This window comes from Panicum hallii, chromosome 1 (assembly GCF_002211085.1).
Source record: "Panicum hallii strain FIL2 chromosome 1, PHallii_v3.1, whole genome shotgun sequence".
Taxonomy (NCBI): Eukaryota; Viridiplantae; Streptophyta; class Magnoliopsida; order Poales; family Poaceae; genus Panicum; species Panicum hallii.
Window position 1 is genome coordinate 52,915,973 of NC_038042.1, and position 22,044 is coordinate 52,938,016.

Below are 22,044 nucleotides of genomic sequence, written 5' to 3' on the forward strand. Positions count from 1 at the left end.
AACGATGCGGAGTCTGTGAGTCCGAGTCCCTCGTCCCACACGGCCGCGCACCTCTGCAAACCGAACACGCACTACCAGGCACCGACACCCGTGAGTCGTGAGAGGTATGAACGAATTACGAACAGTTCATGTCCAACCAGTGAACAAGGCTGCGGCTGCCCCCACATCTCCACCAGCAGGCCAGCTTTTGGTTAGGCGCGATCCGGCTGCAGCTGACATGCTCATCCACCACCTCACCTGCGAGATATTTGCGTGCCCCTTCCCTTTGCTTGCAGTTCAAACCAAACCAAACCACCAAGGCGCCGGGTCCAATCCCTTTCGCCGCATTTAAGCGCGCCTGCCCCCAACCGCACTGACGAAAAGCTTCGGGCCACCCCGCACCAGCGCGCGCCAACAAAAATGCACAGGCAGCTCAGCCTCTCGGCGAGCCCGCCGAGGCAGCAGCAGCAGCAGCAGGAGGACGGCGGCGGCGACGCGGCCCAGGCGATGGCGATCACCGTGGACGAGTCGGCCTCGCACTCCAAGGCCGACCGGGCGCGGCCGGCGAGGGAGGAGAGGGCCATCCACCTCATCCCGCTGCTCACCTTCCTCTGCTTCCTCCTGCTCTTCCTCTGCTCGCGCGACCCCTCCGCTTCCGGTACGTTTCCCCCTTCCTCGTCGCGCCTCCGCGCGTGTGATTTGCTCATCTGATGGAAGGTTTGCGATTTCGTTTCTGTTCGTTTCAAGATATGTCGAGCTTCGCTGGCGGCGGCGGGCTGGGATCCGGGAACCGGAGGTTGAAGATGATGCTATAGACTTCTTAGCAATTATCAGATGCGTGTTCGTGGAATGTTTTCCATTTTCAATCAGATATTGCAACGTATCTTGCGCTCAAATAAGCCAGTAAGAAAGCATTAGGCTTCATGCCACTGGTTGCTTTCCTCGTAAGCATTAGGCTTCATGCCACTGGTTGCTTTCCTCGTCTTAACAAGATTCTAGTAATTAAGGATAACACACCTCACAGAAACACAACATGATGAGATGGTATAACATGAAGATAAGGGGGCCTTGGGAATTGGGATAATATGGTTACACCATGGCTGATATTTGTGACCATATGACACAACCATCGTGTCCAATGTAAAGTCCCTGCTTGATGGAGGGTGATGGTCCAACAAACCTAGCATTGCCCACACTTCAAAGGCTTCAAGCAGTGGATAATGGTCCAAATTCACAACCTTCCAGCTGAGACATGATTTGCATACAAAATGCCTTTTTTTTAGCAGGATCCCAAAGTTGAATCAGCCTCAGAACAAGGTTGAAATGGACAGGTACTGGCATACTTCCAGCACAGATGCTGGAACAATCATCACCAAAGAAAAGAACTGTAGAAGACAACTCAAGGTACCACAATTCATCACCAATTCATGAAAATAATGCTCAAACAACACTAAATGAACTACAATCTTATCATCTCCATTATGCCTGAAAACATCATTGAAGAATGACACATTCAACAGCTAAGAGCTGAATGAAACTATCATTGCCTAAAAACAACACTAAAGGATGGCAAATCCAACATCAAGAGCTGAAGGAAAACTAACATTGCCTGAGAACAGTTAAGCCTGAAGGATAGCAGATTCAACAGCAAGAACTGAAAGAAACTACCATTGTCACTCTAATCTGTATTTACAGTAACGTACTACAGAAATCCCTGGGCAGATTCAGGCTTCTTGGGACTTTTGCTAGAATTACCATCAATAGTGGCCATGGTGACTGGAATAGTGACAGGGCTTCCAGGGACATGGGTCTTAGCAAACTCACCACTCGGTTGCTTGTGCTCCTGATCAGTTTGTTCAGCCATCAGAAGGCTGTCTGGAATATTGGCCTTGCATTGTTCAGTCTCATGGTGGTTAGGCTCCTTCTCAACTATTTCATTGTTTTCTTGCACATGGGCCACTGCGATTTCACCCTCCTGATTTTTCGTCTGGTCTTTAACCATTTCAGTGTTGCCCGGCACATTACTCATCTGACGTTCACCCTCCTGGTACTTGCTCTCCTGCTGAGTCGTTTCCAGACTTTCTAGATCTCCAGAGCCTTCCTGAAGCTTGCACTCTTTCTCATCCGCTTCGTAGCTTCCAGGCAAATGAGTCTTTTCGAGTTCACGGTCTCGATGCTCTCCCTCCTGCTCGGCCACCATCCTTTCCTTTGCCTTCGCACCAACATCAGTTGCCGTGGTTGCAACCTTGTTGTAGGCACCAGTTACCCATGCTGCCCCTGTAAGGACATACCTGTTGCTCATGATAGCAGAACTGGCAGTAGAGACAGTCTGTTCAGCAGCAGCTAATGCTGTCTTTGTCTTCTCTGCAACCTGGTATTTCTCATCCATTTCCTTCATTTTCTCATTCACAACTATGGTACTGGTGTTGAATTTCTGGCTTAGGCCCATTGTTTTGTCAAGGGAAGCGACTTTGGCAGTTGCAGTTGATGTGAGCTGATGCTTTTCATCAAAAGCCTTTGCTTTTTCAACGGCATCCATGCCAAGAACAAATCCTTTGGCTAGCATAGAACCGACAATATCCTCTGCCTTCCGAATGGCGGATTCCATGCCACCAACATTTTTTGACTGATAATGCAAAAGCAGTATTAGGAGTTTGAGATTTCTGAAAGCAATTTGCTAATGTGAAATTTGATTATGACATGATTCTACCTCTAAATCAGCTAAAACAGATGCTGGCAGCTTGTAATCAGTGGCTGGTGTAATGATGACAGCCATATCTGCAATAGTCGCACCCTGCATTAACACAAATTTGCACGATAGAGTTTAACAGTGTACGAAGTCACAAAGTTTATCATTAATACAGGAAAGTTTTTTTTTGGGAGGAAAAACAGGAAAAGTTTTTTTTGCAAGAGAAATACAGGAAAAGATATTATGACACAAAAGGGAGATCCAAGGAAAGATGGGAAAACTCGTACTTAGTGACCAATGACAAAATAAACACTGTTCATGGCAGAAACAATATATGCAGGCTTTATTTTCATATTGAATCCAGGACTCAAAAGCTAGAAAAAGAGAAGCATTAGTGTAGCTCATCTTTTCATCAACAAAATTAGTGGAGATAAAATTATGTAATTCCCAGGTACTTATTCAACAGTTAAAGCGCATTATGATCAGCATCATCATCAGTAGTTTGTATCAAATATTGTGTTAACTAATGGAAGAACGAATACCGTAAGAAGCATAGCCCTCTCTGCTCCTTGATTATCTCCGAACGTGATGTAGGCAAACTGTGACCGCTCATCACAACTACAAAGCATTCTTGGTCAAATTATGTGTGTTTTTGTACAAATGATATCATGGAGATCATACGGCACTAACCTTTGCAGTTCGACATATACTATGTCACCAGAGAACGAAAAGAACTCGCTAATATCTTGCTCTGATGCACTAAGCGAGACATTGTGGACCTTTACTGTGCCAGTCATGCTTGCCTTCAAAAAAAAATTGAAACGAAAAGAATAATCAGCAGTTTGATCGTAAACTAATGGTTGACACAGATAGTAAGTGGGAGGAATGCAGAAACACAATCCATCCCTTGTCCAGACAAATAATCTCGATCTTAATATGAAGTTGCTAAGCATCGAAAGGAAAATTGAGAAAAAAAGAAGAAATGACTACAGATGTTCCTTTTCAGAAATTGCAAGCATCCACTTTGGTGAAGCGTGAAGGGCATCTGTACAGTATCGCTTGAAGCAATAACACATGATTTAAGTCAAAGAGAACGTTGTGTTGCCTTTGGTAGGAAATCTGAAATGTCTGAATCTACAAATGGACATGGACAGGTTTCGAAATTCTAGGCATTCGCAAACAAGAACGATGAACTAGATTCAGACAACTACGAGAAGAGCCCCCTAGAGCATAATCTATCAGGTATCAATCTGCAGCCAAGATCCCCAAATCCAAATCCACCAGTAAAATAACCTAGCATACTTGCTCAGGGAAAATAAGAAACAGTGAGAGAGAAGAAACACGCTCAATCGCAAACGGAAGGAATTTCAAAATCTGAGTGCTCACCTCCGCTGATGCGATCCCGACGGCCTCGCCCTCCGTCTGGGAACGGGAACGAAATGGGGCGGCAGAAATGGAACCGTCCCGCGCGCATTTTGGTGGCGGTTTCGTAGGAGCAAGGCTGATGCGGTGATGCCGGTGGTTGCCTAAACCTGGAGAGCTATGACGTGGCTACGTGTGGGACCACAAAACACCTGGGCCGTTGCATAATCATGGGCTGTCCAGCCCAGTTACTCCCCACGAAGATACAGGCCCAATGGCTCCTCGCTTCTAGACTTAGTCTTCTTCCTCCGACATCCCCAAATCCCCGACGGCTTCCAATTCCCAACCCAAAACCCTCTCGTTTCCAGTGGGTGGTGCGGCGAGGTGACCACGGCGGCGGAAGGATGGCGAAGGGCGGCGGTGGCAGCGGGCTGATCTGGGCGACGGCGGAGGATCTGGCGCGGAACCGGCCGGTGGTGCTGTCGCTGTACCGGCAGATCCTGCGGGCGCTGAATTCGCCGGAGCTGCCACTGGGGTACGCGGCGCGGCTGGCGAAGAAGGCGGAGTGCCGCGCCATCTTCATCTTCGGCGCCGAGGAGAGGTCGCTCCACAACATCAGGGACCTCCTCGACACCGCGCGCCACACTCTCGGCCTCCTCAACCGCGGCCGCGTCCCGTAGAGAGGAACGAAGAGTCTCGCAAGTCGCTGTTCCCAATCCCCATGGGTATCTCATCTCTCAGCTTCCCTTATAGTCTCGATTGTAAAATTTGGTTGTTCTGCATGCCGATAAATGGCTAGATTGGTGTCGTCTGTTCAAGTAAGCTACTGCTCCATATGTCGGCTTGTTTCTCTATGCAGACTGTTATGCAGACTGCAGAACATATGTACTGTAACTTGCAAATTGAAATGAAGAAGTTTTTTAGCTGTGAATATGCTGTCACTTGAATCATTGAATAGCTGGTGGTGCTCTTCGTAAATTTGAGGTTGGTATGCATGGTTGGAGGCACTCTGCAAGGATGGAGTAAATTGTAGCATTCAGGTATCGGCATCAGTAGCATGACTTTGTGCTACCCAAATGATTGATGCCTTACATCATTGTTATTTGCACTAGTGTTAAGATTTTGCCATTTTGTGCCATCAACTGTATTTCACATACCAGGAATTTGTGGCGCTAGCATAACTGGAATGGATCATAAGTTCATAACTAATATTGCAGCCATTTCTTGGGCTGTTAGATTCCTAGCGTAGAACATGGCATGCCTTTAGCAGTTGGCATGCGCTATTGTAAGGTATGATTCACCTATGTGTAGATGAATGTCCTAAATCGGTGTCATTTCCCTAGTAATTTCTCTATGTACCCTGCAGAACATATATATTGTAGTTGCAAACCATTTTTTCGCTGTGTAAATCCGCTGTCACCATGTAAACTAATACTCTTCTGTCTTCTCTTACATTTGAGGTGCATGGTTTTGGAGTGTATGTTCAATGGCTGAGTAAATTTTTAGCATTCAAGAACTACCATGCCTTTGCATTGCCCAAATGACCAACATGTTACTCTAAAACCATTGATACTGGCAGTTGTTTAGATCTTTCCTTATGTGAAAATTGTTCTTCTCTTACAGCTACATGGTTTTGGAGGGTATGTTCATGGGATGAGCAAATTTGTAGCATTCGGGAACTAGCATGCATTTGCATTGCCCAAATGAAAAACATGTTACACTAACACCATTGTTGCTGGCAGTTGTTTAGATCTTTCCTTCTGTGAAATCGACTATAAGTATACAGGGCTATGATGTTTACTCATGGGGCAAGCTGTACTATACAGCATATGACACAAATTTATGGCCCAACATGACTTGAATTGATCGGCTAATCTTGCAGCTGTACCTAGAGATCCAAACTTAGAACACCGGGCAGACGCTATCTGGACCCAACTCCAACCCTTTAGCTGTAGGGCATGAGGCTAGAGGGCAGTGTTCTCCAGCTGTGCCCCACCAATCGATGCTTTTGTTCTTCATTGTCAGTGAGAAGTACAGCACCACCCCCATGAATGCAACTCCAGCGTCAAGCGCGGCAGAGAGAATGTAGTTGTACCTTGTCCACCACTTCTTCCGGTACCGGAACACAAAGAAATTGAAGATGGTGCCAATGAGCAGCCATGAGTTATAGTTCACAGCCGTTGCTGGGGGCATGCTGGCCGTTGCACCAAGGAGCACTGGCAGATTGATCAATGGTATCCACCTCTGGTTGGGGAACATCCTGTGGAGAGTGTATACGATAACTGGGCCTGCTGCGCCAATGAGGAAATACCAGTTCAGGGCGCCGTAGTTCCCAGCTGACCCAAAGATGCTCCTCGGGCCGACAAGGCCCCAGATGACTGATGCATCGAAGAACACATGGTCAATAGGGCATGTCCATGGGCTGTCTGGTGGGAGTGAATCCGAGCAGATGTCCTTGATGGAGCCGAGAAGCCTCCATGCCGTCCCAATGTTGACCGTACTAGCCACGATAGTACCAACAAACTAAGTAAATACAATACCTGAAGGTTAGTAACTTCTGTTTCTTTTATACATGTTAGCAGTTCACTTACAAGAACGATGCGTTGGGGGCTTTCATTTATTACCTGAACAAGGAACATGGACTTGGGAGGGATCTTCATATAGTGGCCAAGCTTGAAGTCCGAGAGGAAAGCAACAGCCTTTGACATGCTCATGTAGCCATAAACCTTGAAGCAGACATTGGCAACAGGATAGCCCGGCATAATCAGACCCATGGCATACTCAGTGATCACATTCAGACCAGGTGTCTGCACAATGCATTTTGGAGGGTCTGTCAGCTTTTTTTACATAAATGATCACAATGCAAGACAATACCTGAAGCATCTGTCCTTTTTATTTTTATTATCTAAAAAACATCAGAACATGCTAATCTGTTACTTGCCTGGTTGGTTGTTGCAGTGATGATGCTGATGGGAAGGGTAAAGAGGAATGCCATGCCACACGCGAAGATGAGGCCCCACCATGGGAGCTGGACCTCGTGCTTCAGTACAGTGCAGAGGAGGAGGGACACTGTAACTGAAAGCGCCATCAGTGAGTAGAACCACCAAGCAGGGATGTCATCATACTTCTCCATCAACTTTGTGTGGATGTCAGGCTTCTCCTTCTGCGATGCTTTGAAGCGGTGGTAGATTTCCCTGCACATAGGTATGTCCCGTCTCAGAGAAAAATCATGCATTTCAGTTCAGAAGACTTACATAATTGGAGTTTTTACTTCATGTAATCAGAGCATGAGTTAGTTTTCTATGTACTAAGTTGAGATGCCATACTTTCCGTAGAAGAGGCTGACATGGGTGAAGGTGGTGGCAATAGTGGCGAAGCTTAACCCATAAGAGAGTGCAAAGAATATGCTGAGGTTGACTTTGCCATGCTGATTGTACACGTCCTTGTCGAGCTCAAACTGACTGTTCACAATTGAAGGGATGTTGTACTTGGTGCCGTTTGACATGAACAGGTGCAAGGAGAGGATGGGGAATGTCTTGGCGTTGTACAGGTTGAACCCCCAGTATGCTATTGCCATGATCAGGTAGACAGAACACATAGCCAAAGAAGATGTTGACAGTGGCGAAGAAGGGTGAGATGAGGGGACTGAAGAGGAAGGACGAGACTGTGGACCAGTCGAGTGTGAAGGTGCCGAGGCCAAGGCCCTTCATGCCCGACCCCAGCTGCTGTGCCATCACGGACTCGGACTTGGAGAAAACCCAGCACACCCATGAGATGGATGTCAGGGCCGGGAAGAGGTAACCTGGAACGGCATACCATGCGAAGCTGCAGATGGGGGCCATCACGAAGAACTTGAAACGTGAGATCTGGCGCGAGCCCATGGGGACTTCTTCCTTCTCGTGCATTGCTCTGGTTTACCATCTAGAGTATGATTATAGCCGTTGTTAGCAACATTTCTGTAGGCGAACCATAATGTCATGAAAACATGCAGTCTGTACAGTATAACTACTACAGCATGAGCTTTGAACCAGATTGATGTCCCGGATCAAGTACACTTCCCATCTTCTTGGATTTATTGAATCCTCCACTGATTTAAAAGGTTAATGTGCTTGATCCATCACTAATGTTGATGGTATCGTCGACCTTAGTGCCAATTGTATTGTTCTTAATGATCAGAGCAGCTCTACAAAAGCTCTGCCCGACCAGATGGTTTGTCTTGGAACTACAATGTCCATAACTGTTGCACAACTAACTCTGTCCTGAGCAGCACAAGATGCAAATCACTTCATTGCAGGCCTAACATGATTCACAGTCGCTTTGTGAAATGGCCGATCAGAATTAAAATCATATCACAATTGATTTAGTTACCATCACAAAAGTGGCTGCTTGGTGGTTGTCTCGATACGCAATGCACTCGAGCATCCTCAAATGAGTTGTTTCGGTGATTCTCAGTCTAAACACCATATTAAGCCATTTTCGTCGTGCAGTCTCCCTGTGGATCCCGTCTATCCTGCCTAGAGGGGTTCAAAATCCTAAACCAGTCAAATAACCAGTCCAAATGGGGAAATGCACTAATTATGAACATGAGCAAGAAGAAGCAAAATAGGAATTGTGTATTTGCCCTCTCTAGTGTAAAAGTGGAGTATGTTGGACAACAGTTTAATAAGAGGGTAACAGTAGAAACTTAGTGTATGCGCTTTGGACAAACACTGAAGACTGCGGCAAACACGACCAGTGCCGAGCTGCCGATCGAGACATGAGCATGCTTCCGTGCGTGCGTGTTTCTGGTGAAGGCGCACTGCCGAGCAAGGATGGAGGACTTCCATGTCGTCGGAGGGGTCAGACGAGACGACTGATGAGCTAGCACCACGCCTTCTCCCGCGGGGCACGCGAGCCGCGTTACTTGACCGCTGCAGTGACGCCAACCGAGCTCCGTCTCCCTCGACCAGTTCGAAGAGGATAGGTGGAGGCGCGCATCTCCCACCCCTTCTTCCGATACCGCAGGATCAAAGGGATCCAAGATCCTGCCGGTGATCGAGCAACCACGATCCGTGCTGATCAAGGCCGTAGCTGCGGCCTGTCGCTCCACTGAGCACTGGCAGGTTCATTTCGTCAAGTCAAGCAAGTCGATGCATTATGCAGGGTGCGCGGCAGAGTTCTGAATCTCTGATCAATGCTTGGGTTGGGGAGGTGGAAGAAAAAGGATGACAGGAGGGACCACGGAAATGGAGGCGTTAAGGTGAATTTGCCGCCGGTATTCGTAGGACCTCGTGGGCCGATAAGGCGGTTTACCACCCCAGGCCCAGTAGCCCCAGTTGCCGTTTCCGTCGACGGCCCAAACAGCTTCTTGTGCATCCATCGCGGCGCGGTGGTCGGCTGGCGGCGACGCGGCGTCAGGCCAGGCCCCGGGCAATGGCGAAGGGCCTGGAGCGGAACTGACCGGTGGTGCTGTCTCTGGACCGGCAGATACTGCGGGCGCCCAACTCACCGGCGCTGCTGCCGGGGCACGCGGCGCGGCTGGCAAAGAAGGCGCCAAGGCGGCCTTCTTCCTTCTTTCTAAGGTGTTGAGGAGCGGTTGCTCCACAACATCGAGGATTCATGGACTTTCCTCCACGCCGCGCGAACCACCCCTGCCTCCTCAAGCGGGGCCGCCCGACGTAGATCTCACAAGCCTGGCTTCGACCTGCCCGATCCCGTGAGTTTCTCATCTCTTCAGGTTTCACCTTCCTATCTTATGCACAATTGTAATGGTACGTTTCACCTTTGCGTAGATGAATCTCCTAAATCTGTGTGATTTCCGTAAGGGACCATTTGTATCCTCTTATTCTGAAGGAATTAAAAATTTACTTAATAAATTAGACTATTTGACATAGAATTTAACATCACACCAGTTTCCAACCCTTTCCATACGAGTCTATCCTAAATTTATATAGGATGGGAGATGGAAATTTATTCTATACACCACCAAATTATATTTCTATTTCATAACTTATATCATGCTTTTTTACTCACTCCTCTATAGTAGAAATATAGCATATATCTCCATCATATGACCAACAATAGGATACAAATATATTCCCTATATAATTATATTAGCTTTATAGATTTATGTCTAAATTATGATTATTAGAATTAAATTCAATTCCAAGGTTCCAAACGGGACCTAATAGTTTGTCTATGTACCCTGTAGAATACATATAGTTGCAAAGCAGCTCTCCTGCGTACTCCAAAAAAAAAAGTTGCAAACCAATATTTTTCTCAGTGTAAATCCGCTATCACCATAAAAACTGATGCTCTCCTCTTACATTTTGAGATTCATGGTTTTGGGGGTTTGTTCATGGCATGAGTAAAATTTGTAGCATTCAGGAACTGGCATACCTGCATTATCCAAATGACCAACTTGTTACACTAACACCATTGTTGTTGACAGTTGTTTAGATCTTTTCTTCCATGAAATTGTCCTCCTACATTTTACTATTTGAGGTGCATGGTTTGGAGGGTATGCATTCAGGAACTAGTATGCCTTTGCAATTTTGCATTGCCCATATGACCAACATGTTAGACCAACACCATTGTTGTTGGCAGTTGTTTAGGGGTCTGTTTGGAATCGCGCCTAAGGCGCCACGCCTAACGTTAGCTCCTTGCCACACATGTGGCGTGCCTAAGGGGGCTAGCGTAAGCTCTGCGTTTGGTTCATTGCCACGCCTAAGGTTAGGCGTGCATGGAAAAAGTGTGGCTGCTGTTTGGACCGCTACCTCACTTCAAGTTAGGCAAACTGGCAGCTGTTTGGTTCACTGCCTAACTTCATTTATGCCACATAATTTTGTAAGCAATTTTTGAGTATACCATTCAAACAAAATACAACAAGCTCATAATACATGTGGCCAAATCCATATAAACAGCCATACCATGTTAATAATATGTCACAACTTCCATAACACATGTAACATTCATAACAACTGATTGCATAAGTGCGTAAGAGCAGACTACAAATATCACCTCTTAACATCCATTAAAAAGTTCACAAAAGGGTGAAGCAACAGCTATCACCAAAACTATCCATCTCCATGAACCGTCAAGCAGAGCCTATAAAAGAAGCACTCATTGCTTAACAAAAGAGTGGAGCAGCCTACAATGCGTGCAAAAGAACTCCCAGTCTTCATTGACCACATCCTCCTAGCTGAAAACTCGATGAGCCTAATACAAGTGCAAATTGAACTTAGCAAAATGTAAACAATTTTCACAATGAATACTGAAATAGAACAAGTATTACCTGAGTACTTAAACAAAATAGCAGTCCACCATACATAGCCAATTCACATCCCCGAATCGCTAAGAAACTTGAAAACCCATGACTGGAATGTTACCTCGGATGAGCCTGATAAGAAACTACGCATCCCCTTTTGTTCTTTGGATGCTAGAAATGTTCCTACCATCAGCTTTTGGTCAGTAGTTAAAGTCATGTTCTCAAGTCTTTGCCATAATATATCATCAGAGTTGCGCATAGATGGTGGAGGTGGTGGTGGCTTCTTGATTTTATTTTGAAGTTCCACTAAAGCAGTTGTGATTGCATCTCCTACCCTAGACATGCGGCTCTTTGGTCTCACATCTCTCTTCTGTGCTTTTCCCTCACTTCTTAGACGCTTGACTCCCGAGCTAGATGAGCTTTGCTCAGCCACTTGGGATGCCATGCTGGGTTGGCCACTTATAGGAGAAGGTAAAGTGTCGGAATCATCACCTAGATTATCTTCAGGCGGAGCATAGCTGGACAACTCATTGCATATGTCATCATCATAATCATTATCTTCATCAGCTTGTGTCTCATCGAGACAAGTGTTAGCGTCCATGGCAAGAGAACCATCAGCACTGCTATTAAGGAATAGTTGTTGCATTTCATTGAAGAATTTGATGGGCTTGCACAGGAGCCTTCTTGCCCTGATCTGCATACAGTAATATGCTATTTGTTAACAAACAAGTTTTCATTCATTTAGCAACAAACTAACAACAAAGATCGGAAAAAGAGAATACCTGTAGGTTAGCCTTCTCTGATTCTGATATGATAACCATGGATCTTGAGCTGTCAAATGTGTTACCACTCTTGCTTAATGCTGTTCTAATAAACTTCCAATTTTCCTTGTAATGTCTGAAATGCCTCTCAACTTGAGTAGCAGTTACCCCCATATTGAACTGCCTATTCAATGCCTCTGAACACTTGAAGTGATGCTGTTTTTTGATCTTGAAACCAGCATGCTGCTCCTTTATGTAATCAATGAACCAACCGAGCATATATTTAGTTTGATCCTCATCCCATAGAATGGTCCTCTCTCGAGTGCTGCCATCACCTTCATCCTTTTCCTTACCCTTGACCATATCTGTACTCAAGATCAATTTATATCAATGTCTCAAAACAACCACATAGTACAATTAAATATGGTGTTAAAACAGCCTTGTAATACAATTAAACATTAACACAATTCAATTACATAGGGTCTCAAAACAGCAACACAAATATCTTAAATAGGATCCCAAAACAGCCACATAATAATATCTCTAAATAATTAAATAAGGTCTCCATAAAGCCATACAATACACTTAATCTAATTTCTCAAAGCAGCAGCACAAGCATCAATTTTGATCCCACTCATCCCACATTTGCTGAGCTAACTGATCACGTAGGATTGCCCATTGCTGGTTGTCCCTATTAATATCCCCATGTGAACGATTGCTTCTTGGAAGAGTTTGAAACCATGTCGCATCATCATAAACATAAATATCAGGTCCATCATCAATTATAAAGTTATGCAAAGTGCAGCATGCCAAAACTATCTTGACTTGTGTTTTTAAAGGGAAGAATGGTTGACTTGTAAGTATCTTAAATCTGTTTTTGAGTATGCCAAATGCCCGCTCAATCGTTGTCCTAAGAGAGGAGTGGCGAAGGTTGAACAATTCTCTTGGATTCTCCGGTCGTCTAGTACCCTTAAACTCCTTAAGATGGTACCGGACACCTCGATATGGAGGTAATATGTCAGGTCTAGCAGCATAACCAGCATCGGCTAAAAAGTAGTGACCTACAATTAGATTGAACTACAATTAGCTATTAATTTTGGAAGCTAAAACACGGTATATCAATGACTCGACTTATACCTTCTGGAATTTTTAAGCCTGATGGCCGTGACAATGCATCTTGGAGCACAAAGGAATCATGAGCTGATCCTTCCCATCCGGCCAGCACATATGTAAACTTAAGGTCAAAATCTACGGCAGCTAAGACATTTTGTGTTGGATAGTGCTTTCTACCCCTAAACCTATCTTGCATATATATAGGAACCGATGCCGGTATATGTGTGCCATCCAATGCTCCTACACATTTCTAACACAAAAGAAAAAAGTGCTCCTGTTAGTGACTACTACAAATTAATAGAAAAATGAATTCATTGGATTATATATATTACCTCAAAGTATGGGAAAAATCTTCCCGGGCTGGTGGATATCTTTGGATGTGTTTCCGTAGTTCTCATGACAATAATATCACGAGACAATACACATAAAGCATCCAAAACAGTATTAAAATATCTACTAACAGTCTCTCCGGAGCGTAAGAACTCAAACCCAATTGATCTATTTGTCCATCTGTGACCAACAAATTTCAAGAACATAGCCACTTGTTCCTCAATTGACACATTGATACTATCCTCTAACAATCCACGGGATCTTAAATGACCACATAACCGGTGAAAAATAATTTTACGCATGCGCAACTCACTAATACAGTTGGCTTCAGTTCCATTATATAAACGGTTTAACCTTTTTTCTCTTTCCAAATCTCTTTCTAATAAAGAACCGTATTTGGGCCTCCTCATGAACCTATGTTCTTGTAACTTGTACCACAACATGCAAACACAAATGGCTATGCAAATAAGTAACCTTCTTCTTCGAATGTTATAATCATAATAATAATACTCAAGATAATCCTCCATTGCACCCATCTATAAAGATTTAAGAACTATTTTAGAATGCATACAACACATACGACACAAGGAAAATCTAGAGAACAGGTATACCTTAAATTAAAGGAGAAGATGACTGTTCTCGCTGAAAAAACACCTGCAGAAAGGAGGAAAAATGTTACTTGTGTGCACGAAATGATCAATTGGGGGGTAAGAAAATTGCATAAAATTTTCAATTAGGAGGGGGGGTTAGACATATGCAAGGAAACAAATGATCAATTGGCCCGGGGGGGGGGGGGGAATCATCCGGGGGGGGGGTAGACGCACTAATCTGGGTTGGTTGCGGTGGGGGGGGGGGTACACTTCACAGAAGCAGAGGGGGGGGGGGGCCTTCACAGAAGCAGAGGAGGGGGCGGGCCAGGGAGGGGGGCCGGCGGGCGGAGGAGGCCAGGGGCGGAGGAGGCCGGGGGCGGAGGGGGCCGCGGGCGTGGGCTGAGGAGGCCGGGGGCGGAGGGGGCAGGGGGCCGCGGGCGGAGGGGGCCGGGGGCGGAGGGGGCCGCGGGCGCGGGCGGAGGGGGCCGCGGGCGGAGGGGGCCGCGGGCGGAGGGGGCCGCGGGCGGAGCGGTGCGCGGGCGGAGGGGGCCGCCGGCGGAGGGGGGCGCGGGCGTAGGCGGCCGCGGGCGGAGGGGGGCGCGGGCGGCGGGATCTGCCCCGGCGGTGGATCCCGCGGGGGTGGGGGGGGGGGGGAGCGCGAGGCTCGGCGGGCGGATCCAGTGGGGAGGGGGGCGTGGCGGGCGGTGGCCCGGTGGCGGTCCGGGGAGGAGGAGGCGGCGGGGAGGAGGCGGCGGCGGTACCTGCGCCGGCGCGGACGGGAGGACGAGCTCGCGATGGTGTGGCGTGATTTTTGGGTGCGGCGGCCCAATCGAGCGCCGCACCCGTGGCGTGTTTTGCCGTGGCGAAGCGCTGTGGCGTGCCAAACAAAAGTGTGGCGTGCTAACGTTAGCGTGCCTCCAAACGCCTACCTAACATTGCGTGGCGCGCCTAAGGTCAGGCGGTGGCGGCTTAGACGTGTCTCCAAACAGGCCCTAGATCTTTCTTTTCTATGAAATTGACTATAAGTATACAAGGCTATGACGTTTATGTAGCTGTATTATACTTCATACAACACAACAATTGATCAACTATTTTTGCAGCTGTACCTTGAGTCATTAAACTCTAAACTTAGAACACTGGGCAGACACTATCGGGACCCAAATCCACCCCTTTAGCTGTAGGACACGAGGCTAGAGGACAGTGTTCTCCAGCTGTGCCCCACCAATCGATGCTTTTGTTCTCCATTGTCAGTGAGAAGTACAGCACCACCCCCATGAATGCAACTCCAGCGTCAAGCGCAGCAGAGAGAATGTAGTTGTACCTTGTCCACCACTTCTTCCGGTACCGGAACACAAAGAAATTGAAGATGGTGCCAATGAGCAGCCATGAGTTATAGTTCACAGCCGTTGCTGGGGGCATGCTGGCCGTTGCACCAAGGAGCACTGGCAGATTGATCAATGGTATCCACCTCTGGTTGGGGAACATCCTGTGGAGAGCGTATACAATAACTGGGCCTGCTGCGCCAATGAGGAAAAACCAGTTGAGGGCGCCGTAGTTCCCAGCTGACCCAAAGATGCGCCTCGGACCGACAAGGCCCCATATCACTGATGCATCAAAGAACACACGGTCACCAGGGCATGTCCACGGGCTGTCTGGTGGGAGTGAATCCGAGCAGATGTCCTTGATGGAGCCGAGCAGCCACCATGCCGTCCCAAGGTTGACCGTGCCAGCCACGATAGTACCAACAAACTAATCAAATACAGTACCTGAAGGTTAGTACCTTTTGTTTTTTATACATGTCACCAATTCACTTGCAAGAACAATGCATTTATTACCTGAACAAGGAACATGGATTTGGGAGGGATCTTCATATAGTGGCCAAGCTTGAAGTCCGAGAGGAAAGCAACAGCCTGTGACATGCTCATGTAGCCATAAACCTTGAAGCAGACGTTGGCAATAGGATAGCCCGGCATAATCAGACCCATGGCATACTCAGTGATCACATTCAGACCAGGTGACTGCACAATGCATTTTGGAGGGTCTGTCAGCTTATTTACATAGATGATCACAATGCAAGACAATACCTGAAGCATCAAAGACATCAGAACATGCTAATCTGTTACTTGCCTGGTTGGTTGTCGCAGTGATGATGCTGATGGGAAGGGTGAAGATGAATGCCATGCCACACGCGAAGATGAGACCCCACCATGGGAGCTGGACCTCGCGCTTCAGTACAGTGCAGAGGAGGAGGGACACTGTAACTGAAAGCGCCATCAGCGAGTAGAACCACCATGCAGGGATGTCATCATACTTCTTCATCAACCTTGTGTGGATGTCAGGCGTCTCCTGCTGCGATGCTTTGAAGCGGTGGTAGATTTCCCTGCACATAGGTATGTCCCGTCTTAGAGAAACATCATGCATTTCAGTTCAGAAGCCATACGTAATCATAGCATGTGGTTGTTTTGTATGTACTGAGTTGAGATGCCATACTTTCCGTAGAAGAGCCCGACATGCGTTATGGTGGCAGCAATGGTGGCGAAGCTGAACCCATAACTGAGTGCGAAGAATATGCTGAGGTTGACTTTGCCATGCTGATTGTACGCATCCTTATCAAGCTGAAACTGAGTGTTGACAATTGAAGGGATGTCGTACTTGGTGCCGTTTGACATGAACAGGTGTGAAGAGAAGATGGGGAACGTCTTGGCGTTGTACAGGTTGAACCCCCAATATGCTATCGGCATGATCAGGTAGACGAAGAACACATAGCCAAAGAAGATGTTGACGGTGGCGAAGAAGGGCGAGATGAGGGGACTGAAGAGGAAGGAGGAGACCGTGGACCAGTCGAGTGTGAAGGCGCCGAGGCCAAGGCCCTTCATGCCTGACCCAAGCTGCTGCGCTGTAACGGACTTGGAGAAGACCCAGCACACCCATGAGATGGACATCAGGGCCGGGAAGAGGTAGCCTGGAACGGCGTACCATGCAAAGCTGCACGCGAGCGCCACCATGAAGAACTTGGAGCGGGAGATCTGGCGCGAACCTGTGCCGGCATCATCCTTCTCGTGCAGTGCCCTGGTTCAACATTGAGGACATGATCAGAGCTGTTGTTAGTGGCATTTCTACAGCTGAAACATGAAAAATATGCAGTGGGTACTGTGACTATAGCTGGTTCTTGAATCAGACTGTATCATTGTAATAACAGATCAATTGTCTCATTTTGAGGCTACCAATTGTACGGTGAAAAGTTGCAGTCGTTCAGAATTCTTCGTATTTGATCCCCAAGTTTGCTTATGTAAACAAGATACTAGTCCTGAATGGTATGCTCAGACTAACTAACCCGAGGTAAGTTTTGCCAGACCAAATACTGCTGCTGTAGAAGCGATGCAGAAATTTGGATACAATCCATTCTTACAGCAATCCTCAGTTAGAATGTATGCAACCGACAGGCTCCGATCAGCTAGCAGATCTCTAATCCCTTCGCAACAACACTAGATTACACAGGTGATCACCCCGTTTAAACAATCGCTGTGCGGGATGGCAGAGCGACACTATAAGATCCCATATCAAATTCTGCTTAGCTATATACCAGAATACAATGCCATGTTTCTTATCTGTTGTCAGTAATACGCGGCGTCTCTTTCAGAGCCCGTAAGAAAACCTCTAACTAGTCCAAGCCTAACAGGCATGGGCACGAAGCCAGGAACGCAAGTCTGCGAGCATGTGCAAGGACCGCTGCCGCGCCCGACTTTTCAGGGCCGCTTGGACGCGCGCCCGGACCACGCGCGAGCAGTCGGCTACTGAAACCCACCCACTTGCTCTCGGTCAGAGCTGCGCAGTGTAAGTCAGGCCTCGCAGACCCGCAGCCATGCGCGCGTGTGGGCGGGCGTTCAGCCGTTCACATGGCGCCGACCGGCTGCGGCACTGGTCCAGTGACAAGGAAAAAAAACAAGCGAGCTCGTCTAGAACTGGCAGAAAAACGCCGACCCCGGCGTCGCTGTCCCCACCCGTCCCGTTATCCTGGACTTGGACCGGCCCCATGGCACGAACGGAGCAGACCATCCGGCGACTCGAGGCTAGCTTGGCTTCTCCTACGCCACGGAGACTTGATCGTTTGGTCTAGCGTCTGGATCACGTACGGGAGATAAAGATAGCCAGGTTCAGAGGCTGAGCAAGACAGCAAGCCACACCAATGCAAGTTGCGTTTCTGTATAGATGCAGATGGGCGCTGAGCAAAGTATCACTAAACTAGTTGCGGATGCGGCCACGGCTGGTGTGGCTTTCTCAACTCGCAAGGCCTGGTGGACTTCACGGGAAAACGACTGGCAAACTGGTAAGAGAGGCCTCCCCTTTATCATCTAGTGATTCAGGGAAAACAATGTTGTGAATGGGACTCATGATGCCGGGACGACGAAGCAGGGCCGGCCGTCGGAGTGGTTGCGCCGCAATCATGGGCTGACGCTTTGGGATCTCGAGTTCTGATGAAAGGGGATGCTGGTTTTTCAGTTTCGTTAAGCGGTAGCAGTACCTAGACGACGAACCTCTAACCAGCGGCACTGCAGTACAGGCTGACAAGTTTCAGCATCACCTAATGACTAGATAATAGTGCCTAGGTTAGGTCAGTTATAGGTGGAGCTAGTCATGAAAACCAGTACGAACTATGATGGGATTAGCAAAGAGCAATAACAGGGTCTGTAGTGTTAGGGTGTGTTTGGCCAGTGACTAAAGTTTAGTACATCGAATCTTCGGATGCTAATTAGGAGGACTACATATAAGATAATTATAAAACTAATTACACCGGATGGAGGTTAATTCACGAGATAATCTATTAAGCCTAATTAATCAATCATTAGCATATATTTATTGTAGCATCATCTTATCAAATTATGGACTAATTAGGCTTAATGGATTCATCTTGCAAATTAGTCTCCATATGTGCAATTAGTTTTATAATTAGTCTATTTTTAATATATAATTTAGTAACCAAATATTCGATGTGACAGGGACTAAAGTTTAATCCGTGAAATCAAACAAAACTCTACTCTCTTTAAAGTGCTGGTAAAGTTGCAGATTTGCAGTGCAGATCGATGACCTGTCACCGCTGCACAGGTATAACACAAAAGCCGAGCTACTCTTCTCTTGTGCGCTCGTCAAACGATCTTGCGACGAAATGCCTTAACGAGGGCAAACTTTCCCCCCACCCACACTAGTCCCAGCTTTCTTTTCTTAAGAAAAACAACCATGTACCGCTATACCAGTCGGCCTGGAATACGCCTGCCGATACCAGAGTTGATACGAAAAAGAAAAGTTTTGCACGCAGTGCACGTCTGAAAACAAAACTCGGCCCGTTTCTTTTTTGGACCGAACAAACTTGTCCTTGGTGCGTGGGGACACGGATTTCTAAGCTGAAAATTTCTCTGCAGTTATTAGGATTCCATTACGCACCCATCAGCGGCCAGTCCGTAATCCATCGCTCAATCCAGTGCCTGCACACAACCGTGTTCGTGGTGGGGTACTAAAGCCCATCCATCCTTGAATCAGTTGTTGAGAGGTCGAGAGGACCATCTATCGTGTGAAGAGGAAAGAGATCGTCCAACTCATGCATCATGATGATGCTCTCAAGATTCTTCCTCTTCAAAATTTTATCCGCTTAACTTTGCTTTTGTCTTGTTAATGCCATCGGCCAGCCAGATTAGATTCTCCTACGTCAAACCAACGCTTTGGTGACAACCCTATGTAACGCTTATCTCCAGGGAAAGAAGAACGGCAACATGCGAACATGTCATCCATCCACTATGCTGTCAAAGATCGGTAAGCTCACATGAAAGTGTCAAAGATCGCTAAACCAAACACCTCGTGTTGGGTTCCATCGCAAGTTTTGTCAGTTTACTATGCGCCCATAGTTCTCACCTCTCTGTATTTTTTAACTCCTTACTGGCAAAAAAAAATAGTCAGAAAGTGAGTTAAAGTTGTACTACTAGATGCTCTATGCAAAGCTACAGACGCACGCGAGCTGGCGTGGCTGTACCTGTAGGAGAAACCAAAGGACCAGCCCGAGGTGAAGAGCAGTAAAATTTAAAGAACCCAAGGAGCGCGTTAGTCTCACCGGCCTCCGAAAATCCAACCGCAAACGGTAACCAAAATCTAACCAAACTGAAGAACGCGGTAATTGAGGAAAAGAACATTTAGAAAGCCGAAGGCAAGAACACAGAAAGGAAGCACAGCACCAGCTTTGGTTTTTACTGAAGCAGCAAAGTAGTGTGGCGGTAAAACTTGCGCTCACCGGAAGAGGGAGACCTGGACGAGCGTGCTCGGCCACCACATGTGCGCGGGTTCCACCACGTACTTGCGCATCAGCCCCGCCCACCCGTATCCGAGCACCTTGAATTGAAGCAGCCATTGAAGCAATAGCAAGAAATTCTACGAAGAACTAAGCTAGGTAGGTAGGTACCTGCGTGGTGATGACGAGGAGCCAGGCGGTGAAGAATGAGATGTGGCGGTGGTAGAAGGCGCGGATGATGTCGATGATGCCGACGGCGTAGGCGTTGCCGCCGCCGAAGGCGAAGCCGGCGTTGGCGAAGATGGAGATGAGCACGTGCTCCTTCATGTTGAAGGGCCCCGGGTTGAGGCTCCACTCGCCGCCGCCGAGCAGTGCGGGCACCCGGAACCTGGTGCGCGGCAGCACCCGGGCCATGAAGTGGCCCACGGGCAGCGACGCCACCTGCACCGTGATCTGCGTCACGATGAGCGGCTCCGTCCGGTAGGTGAAGAACTGGTTGAGGAAGCTCATGAGCGCGCACGACAGCAGCCCGATGCTCCACATCCGGAACGTCCACACCGGCAGCGACGGGTCGTCCGTCGACGGCACCGTCAGCCGCACCTGCTCGATCGGCGACGCCTCCTCCTCCTCCTCGCCGCCGCCACCGCCGCCGGCGACGCCCTCCTCCTCCTTGCCGGCCGCCGCCAGGCCGCGGTCGTCCGCGCCGATCTCACCCATCGCGCGTGGGCGGATTGAATAATGCCGGCGGCCCAGCTGCCCGCGCGTGCCGCTGCGCTTTTGAGCGCGAGCGAGGAAGAGCTTTCCGCGCCGCGGCTTGCGAGTGAGGCGCGCGCGCGTGGGCGCGTATATATCGATGCTTCGACCACGGCGGCGCCGCGTTATTACTGTGTAATTTAATTGGCAACTGGGAGAGGCGTCGCGTCACGTGGTCTGTGCTATGCGGGTGCGATTTATGACGCGATAAAGCTGGAGTATTTCCATTTAATTGAAGGAAACCGATGGAATCCGGCCGGAATCTGATTGCTGTGCCAACCTTTTGCTGACGAGTGGTGACTACCTGACTACCCGGATCCCAAGATTCTCGCCATGGTAGCAGCCAACAGCCATGGCAACTCTGCAGATCGCCAACCTTTCGATCCGATCGCTTTGCTCCATGTGAATGCATAGTGCGCGAGCTCTTGACGAGTAAACGCACCGGCGCCGGCCGCCGGCGTGTTCGGCATCCGTGACAGGACCCCCGCGCGCGCGACATTGCCCCGCGTCGCATCGCACGCCCGTCCAAGGTCGCCGGATCGCGACCTGGCATGTGGGTTTTGCCTGTTTTCCGGAGGAATCTGCCTGCAACTGGCTAGTCGCACCACTCCAGCGCTAAATGAGTCTGTAAACGGAGCATGGTCCACATGGTCCATCGACCTTTCCAGATTTCTTCCATGGAACGCTGCGGCCGTACCCCTGTATTTCGATCTGCATCTCAACAAAACCAACGAACAGGGCACCGCTCCACAGGGCTGGAGAGAAGACGGTGCTGCGCGGACACTTCGCAAGGCCGGCGCGAGAGGAGAGGCTGCTGCGGTGGAGACGATAGCATTCATCCGCCAACGCTGGGTTTGCTGATTTACTGTAGCGAACGGAAGCATCCAGTGCCATATACAGGTACGCGGTGCGGGAGTTTCATCGGTGGATTTGCAATTGAGTCGCGT

General features: G+C 48.2%; 6 protein-coding genes and 1 pseudogene across 6 annotated transcripts; 2 read left to right on the forward strand and 5 right to left on the reverse strand.

Moving 5' to 3' along the window:
- Positions 1 to 317: 317 nt before the first annotated feature.
- On the forward strand, positions 318 to 945 carry LOC112882537. Its single transcript, XM_025947619.1, has 2 exons — positions 318 to 637; positions 727 to 945. Exons 1-2 carry the CDS (start codon positions 400 to 402, stop codon positions 792 to 794), a joined length of 306 nt encoding a protein of 101 aa, XP_025803404.1. The 5' UTR covers positions 318 to 399; the 3' UTR covers positions 795 to 945.
- Positions 946 to 1,444: 499 nt separating this feature from the next.
- Positions 1,445 to 4,176, reverse strand: LOC112882518 (binding partner of ACD11 1-like). Its single transcript, XM_025947600.1, has 5 exons — positions 4,055 to 4,176; positions 3,359 to 3,471; positions 3,211 to 3,286; positions 2,690 to 2,773; positions 1,445 to 2,605 (listed from the first exon to the last, which is right to left on the reverse strand). Exons 2-5 carry the CDS (start codon positions 3,463 to 3,465, stop codon positions 1,682 to 1,684), a joined length of 1,191 nt encoding a protein of 396 aa, XP_025803385.1. The 5' UTR covers positions 3,466 to 3,471; positions 4,055 to 4,176; the 3' UTR covers positions 1,445 to 1,681.
- A 139-nt stretch (positions 4,177 to 4,315) lies between these two features.
- On the forward strand, positions 4,316 to 8,053 carry LOC112882528. Its single transcript, XM_025947610.1, has 3 exons — positions 4,316 to 4,755; positions 6,989 to 7,234; positions 7,366 to 8,053. The coding sequence occupies exon 1, from the start codon at positions 4,435 to 4,437 to the stop codon at positions 4,708 to 4,710; it is 276 nt and encodes a 91-aa protein (XP_025803395.1). The 5' UTR covers positions 4,316 to 4,434; the 3' UTR covers positions 4,711 to 4,755; positions 6,989 to 7,234; positions 7,366 to 8,053.
- On the reverse strand, positions 5,095 to 7,935 carry LOC112882546 (annotated as a pseudogene).
- A 3,521-nt stretch (positions 8,054 to 11,574) lies between the features above and the next one.
- LOC112898555 lies at positions 11,575 to 12,400 on the reverse strand (the record flags this gene model as incomplete). The annotated part of the gene is made up of 2 exons (XM_025966895.1): positions 12,059 to 12,400; positions 11,575 to 11,970 (listed from the first exon to the last, which is right to left on the reverse strand). Coding segments are annotated over exons 1-2 (738 nt in total), but the record flags the coding sequence as incomplete, so codon positions are not given.
- A 147-nt stretch (positions 12,401 to 12,547) lies between these two features.
- Positions 12,548 to 14,097, reverse strand: LOC112887637 (protein ALP1-like). The gene is made up of 4 exons (XM_025953873.1): positions 14,092 to 14,097; positions 13,483 to 14,016; positions 13,175 to 13,400; positions 12,548 to 13,098 (listed from the first exon to the last, which is right to left on the reverse strand). Exons 2-4 carry the CDS (start codon positions 14,014 to 14,016, stop codon positions 12,656 to 12,658), a joined length of 1,203 nt encoding a protein of 400 aa, XP_025809658.1. The 5' UTR covers positions 14,092 to 14,097; the 3' UTR covers positions 12,548 to 12,655.
- Positions 14,098 to 15,046: 949 nt separating this feature from the next.
- LOC112887595 (oligopeptide transporter 4-like) lies at positions 15,047 to 21,176 on the reverse strand. The gene is made up of 6 exons (XM_025953821.1): positions 20,516 to 21,176; positions 20,348 to 20,445; positions 16,561 to 17,139; positions 16,198 to 16,450; positions 15,906 to 16,088; positions 15,047 to 15,819 (listed from the first exon to the last, which is right to left on the reverse strand). The coding sequence occupies exons 1-6, from the start codon at positions 21,059 to 21,061 to the stop codon at positions 15,199 to 15,201; spliced, it is 2,280 nt and encodes a 759-aa protein (XP_025809606.1). The 5' UTR covers positions 21,062 to 21,176; the 3' UTR covers positions 15,047 to 15,198.
- Between the last annotated feature and the right edge of the window lie 868 nt (positions 21,177 to 22,044).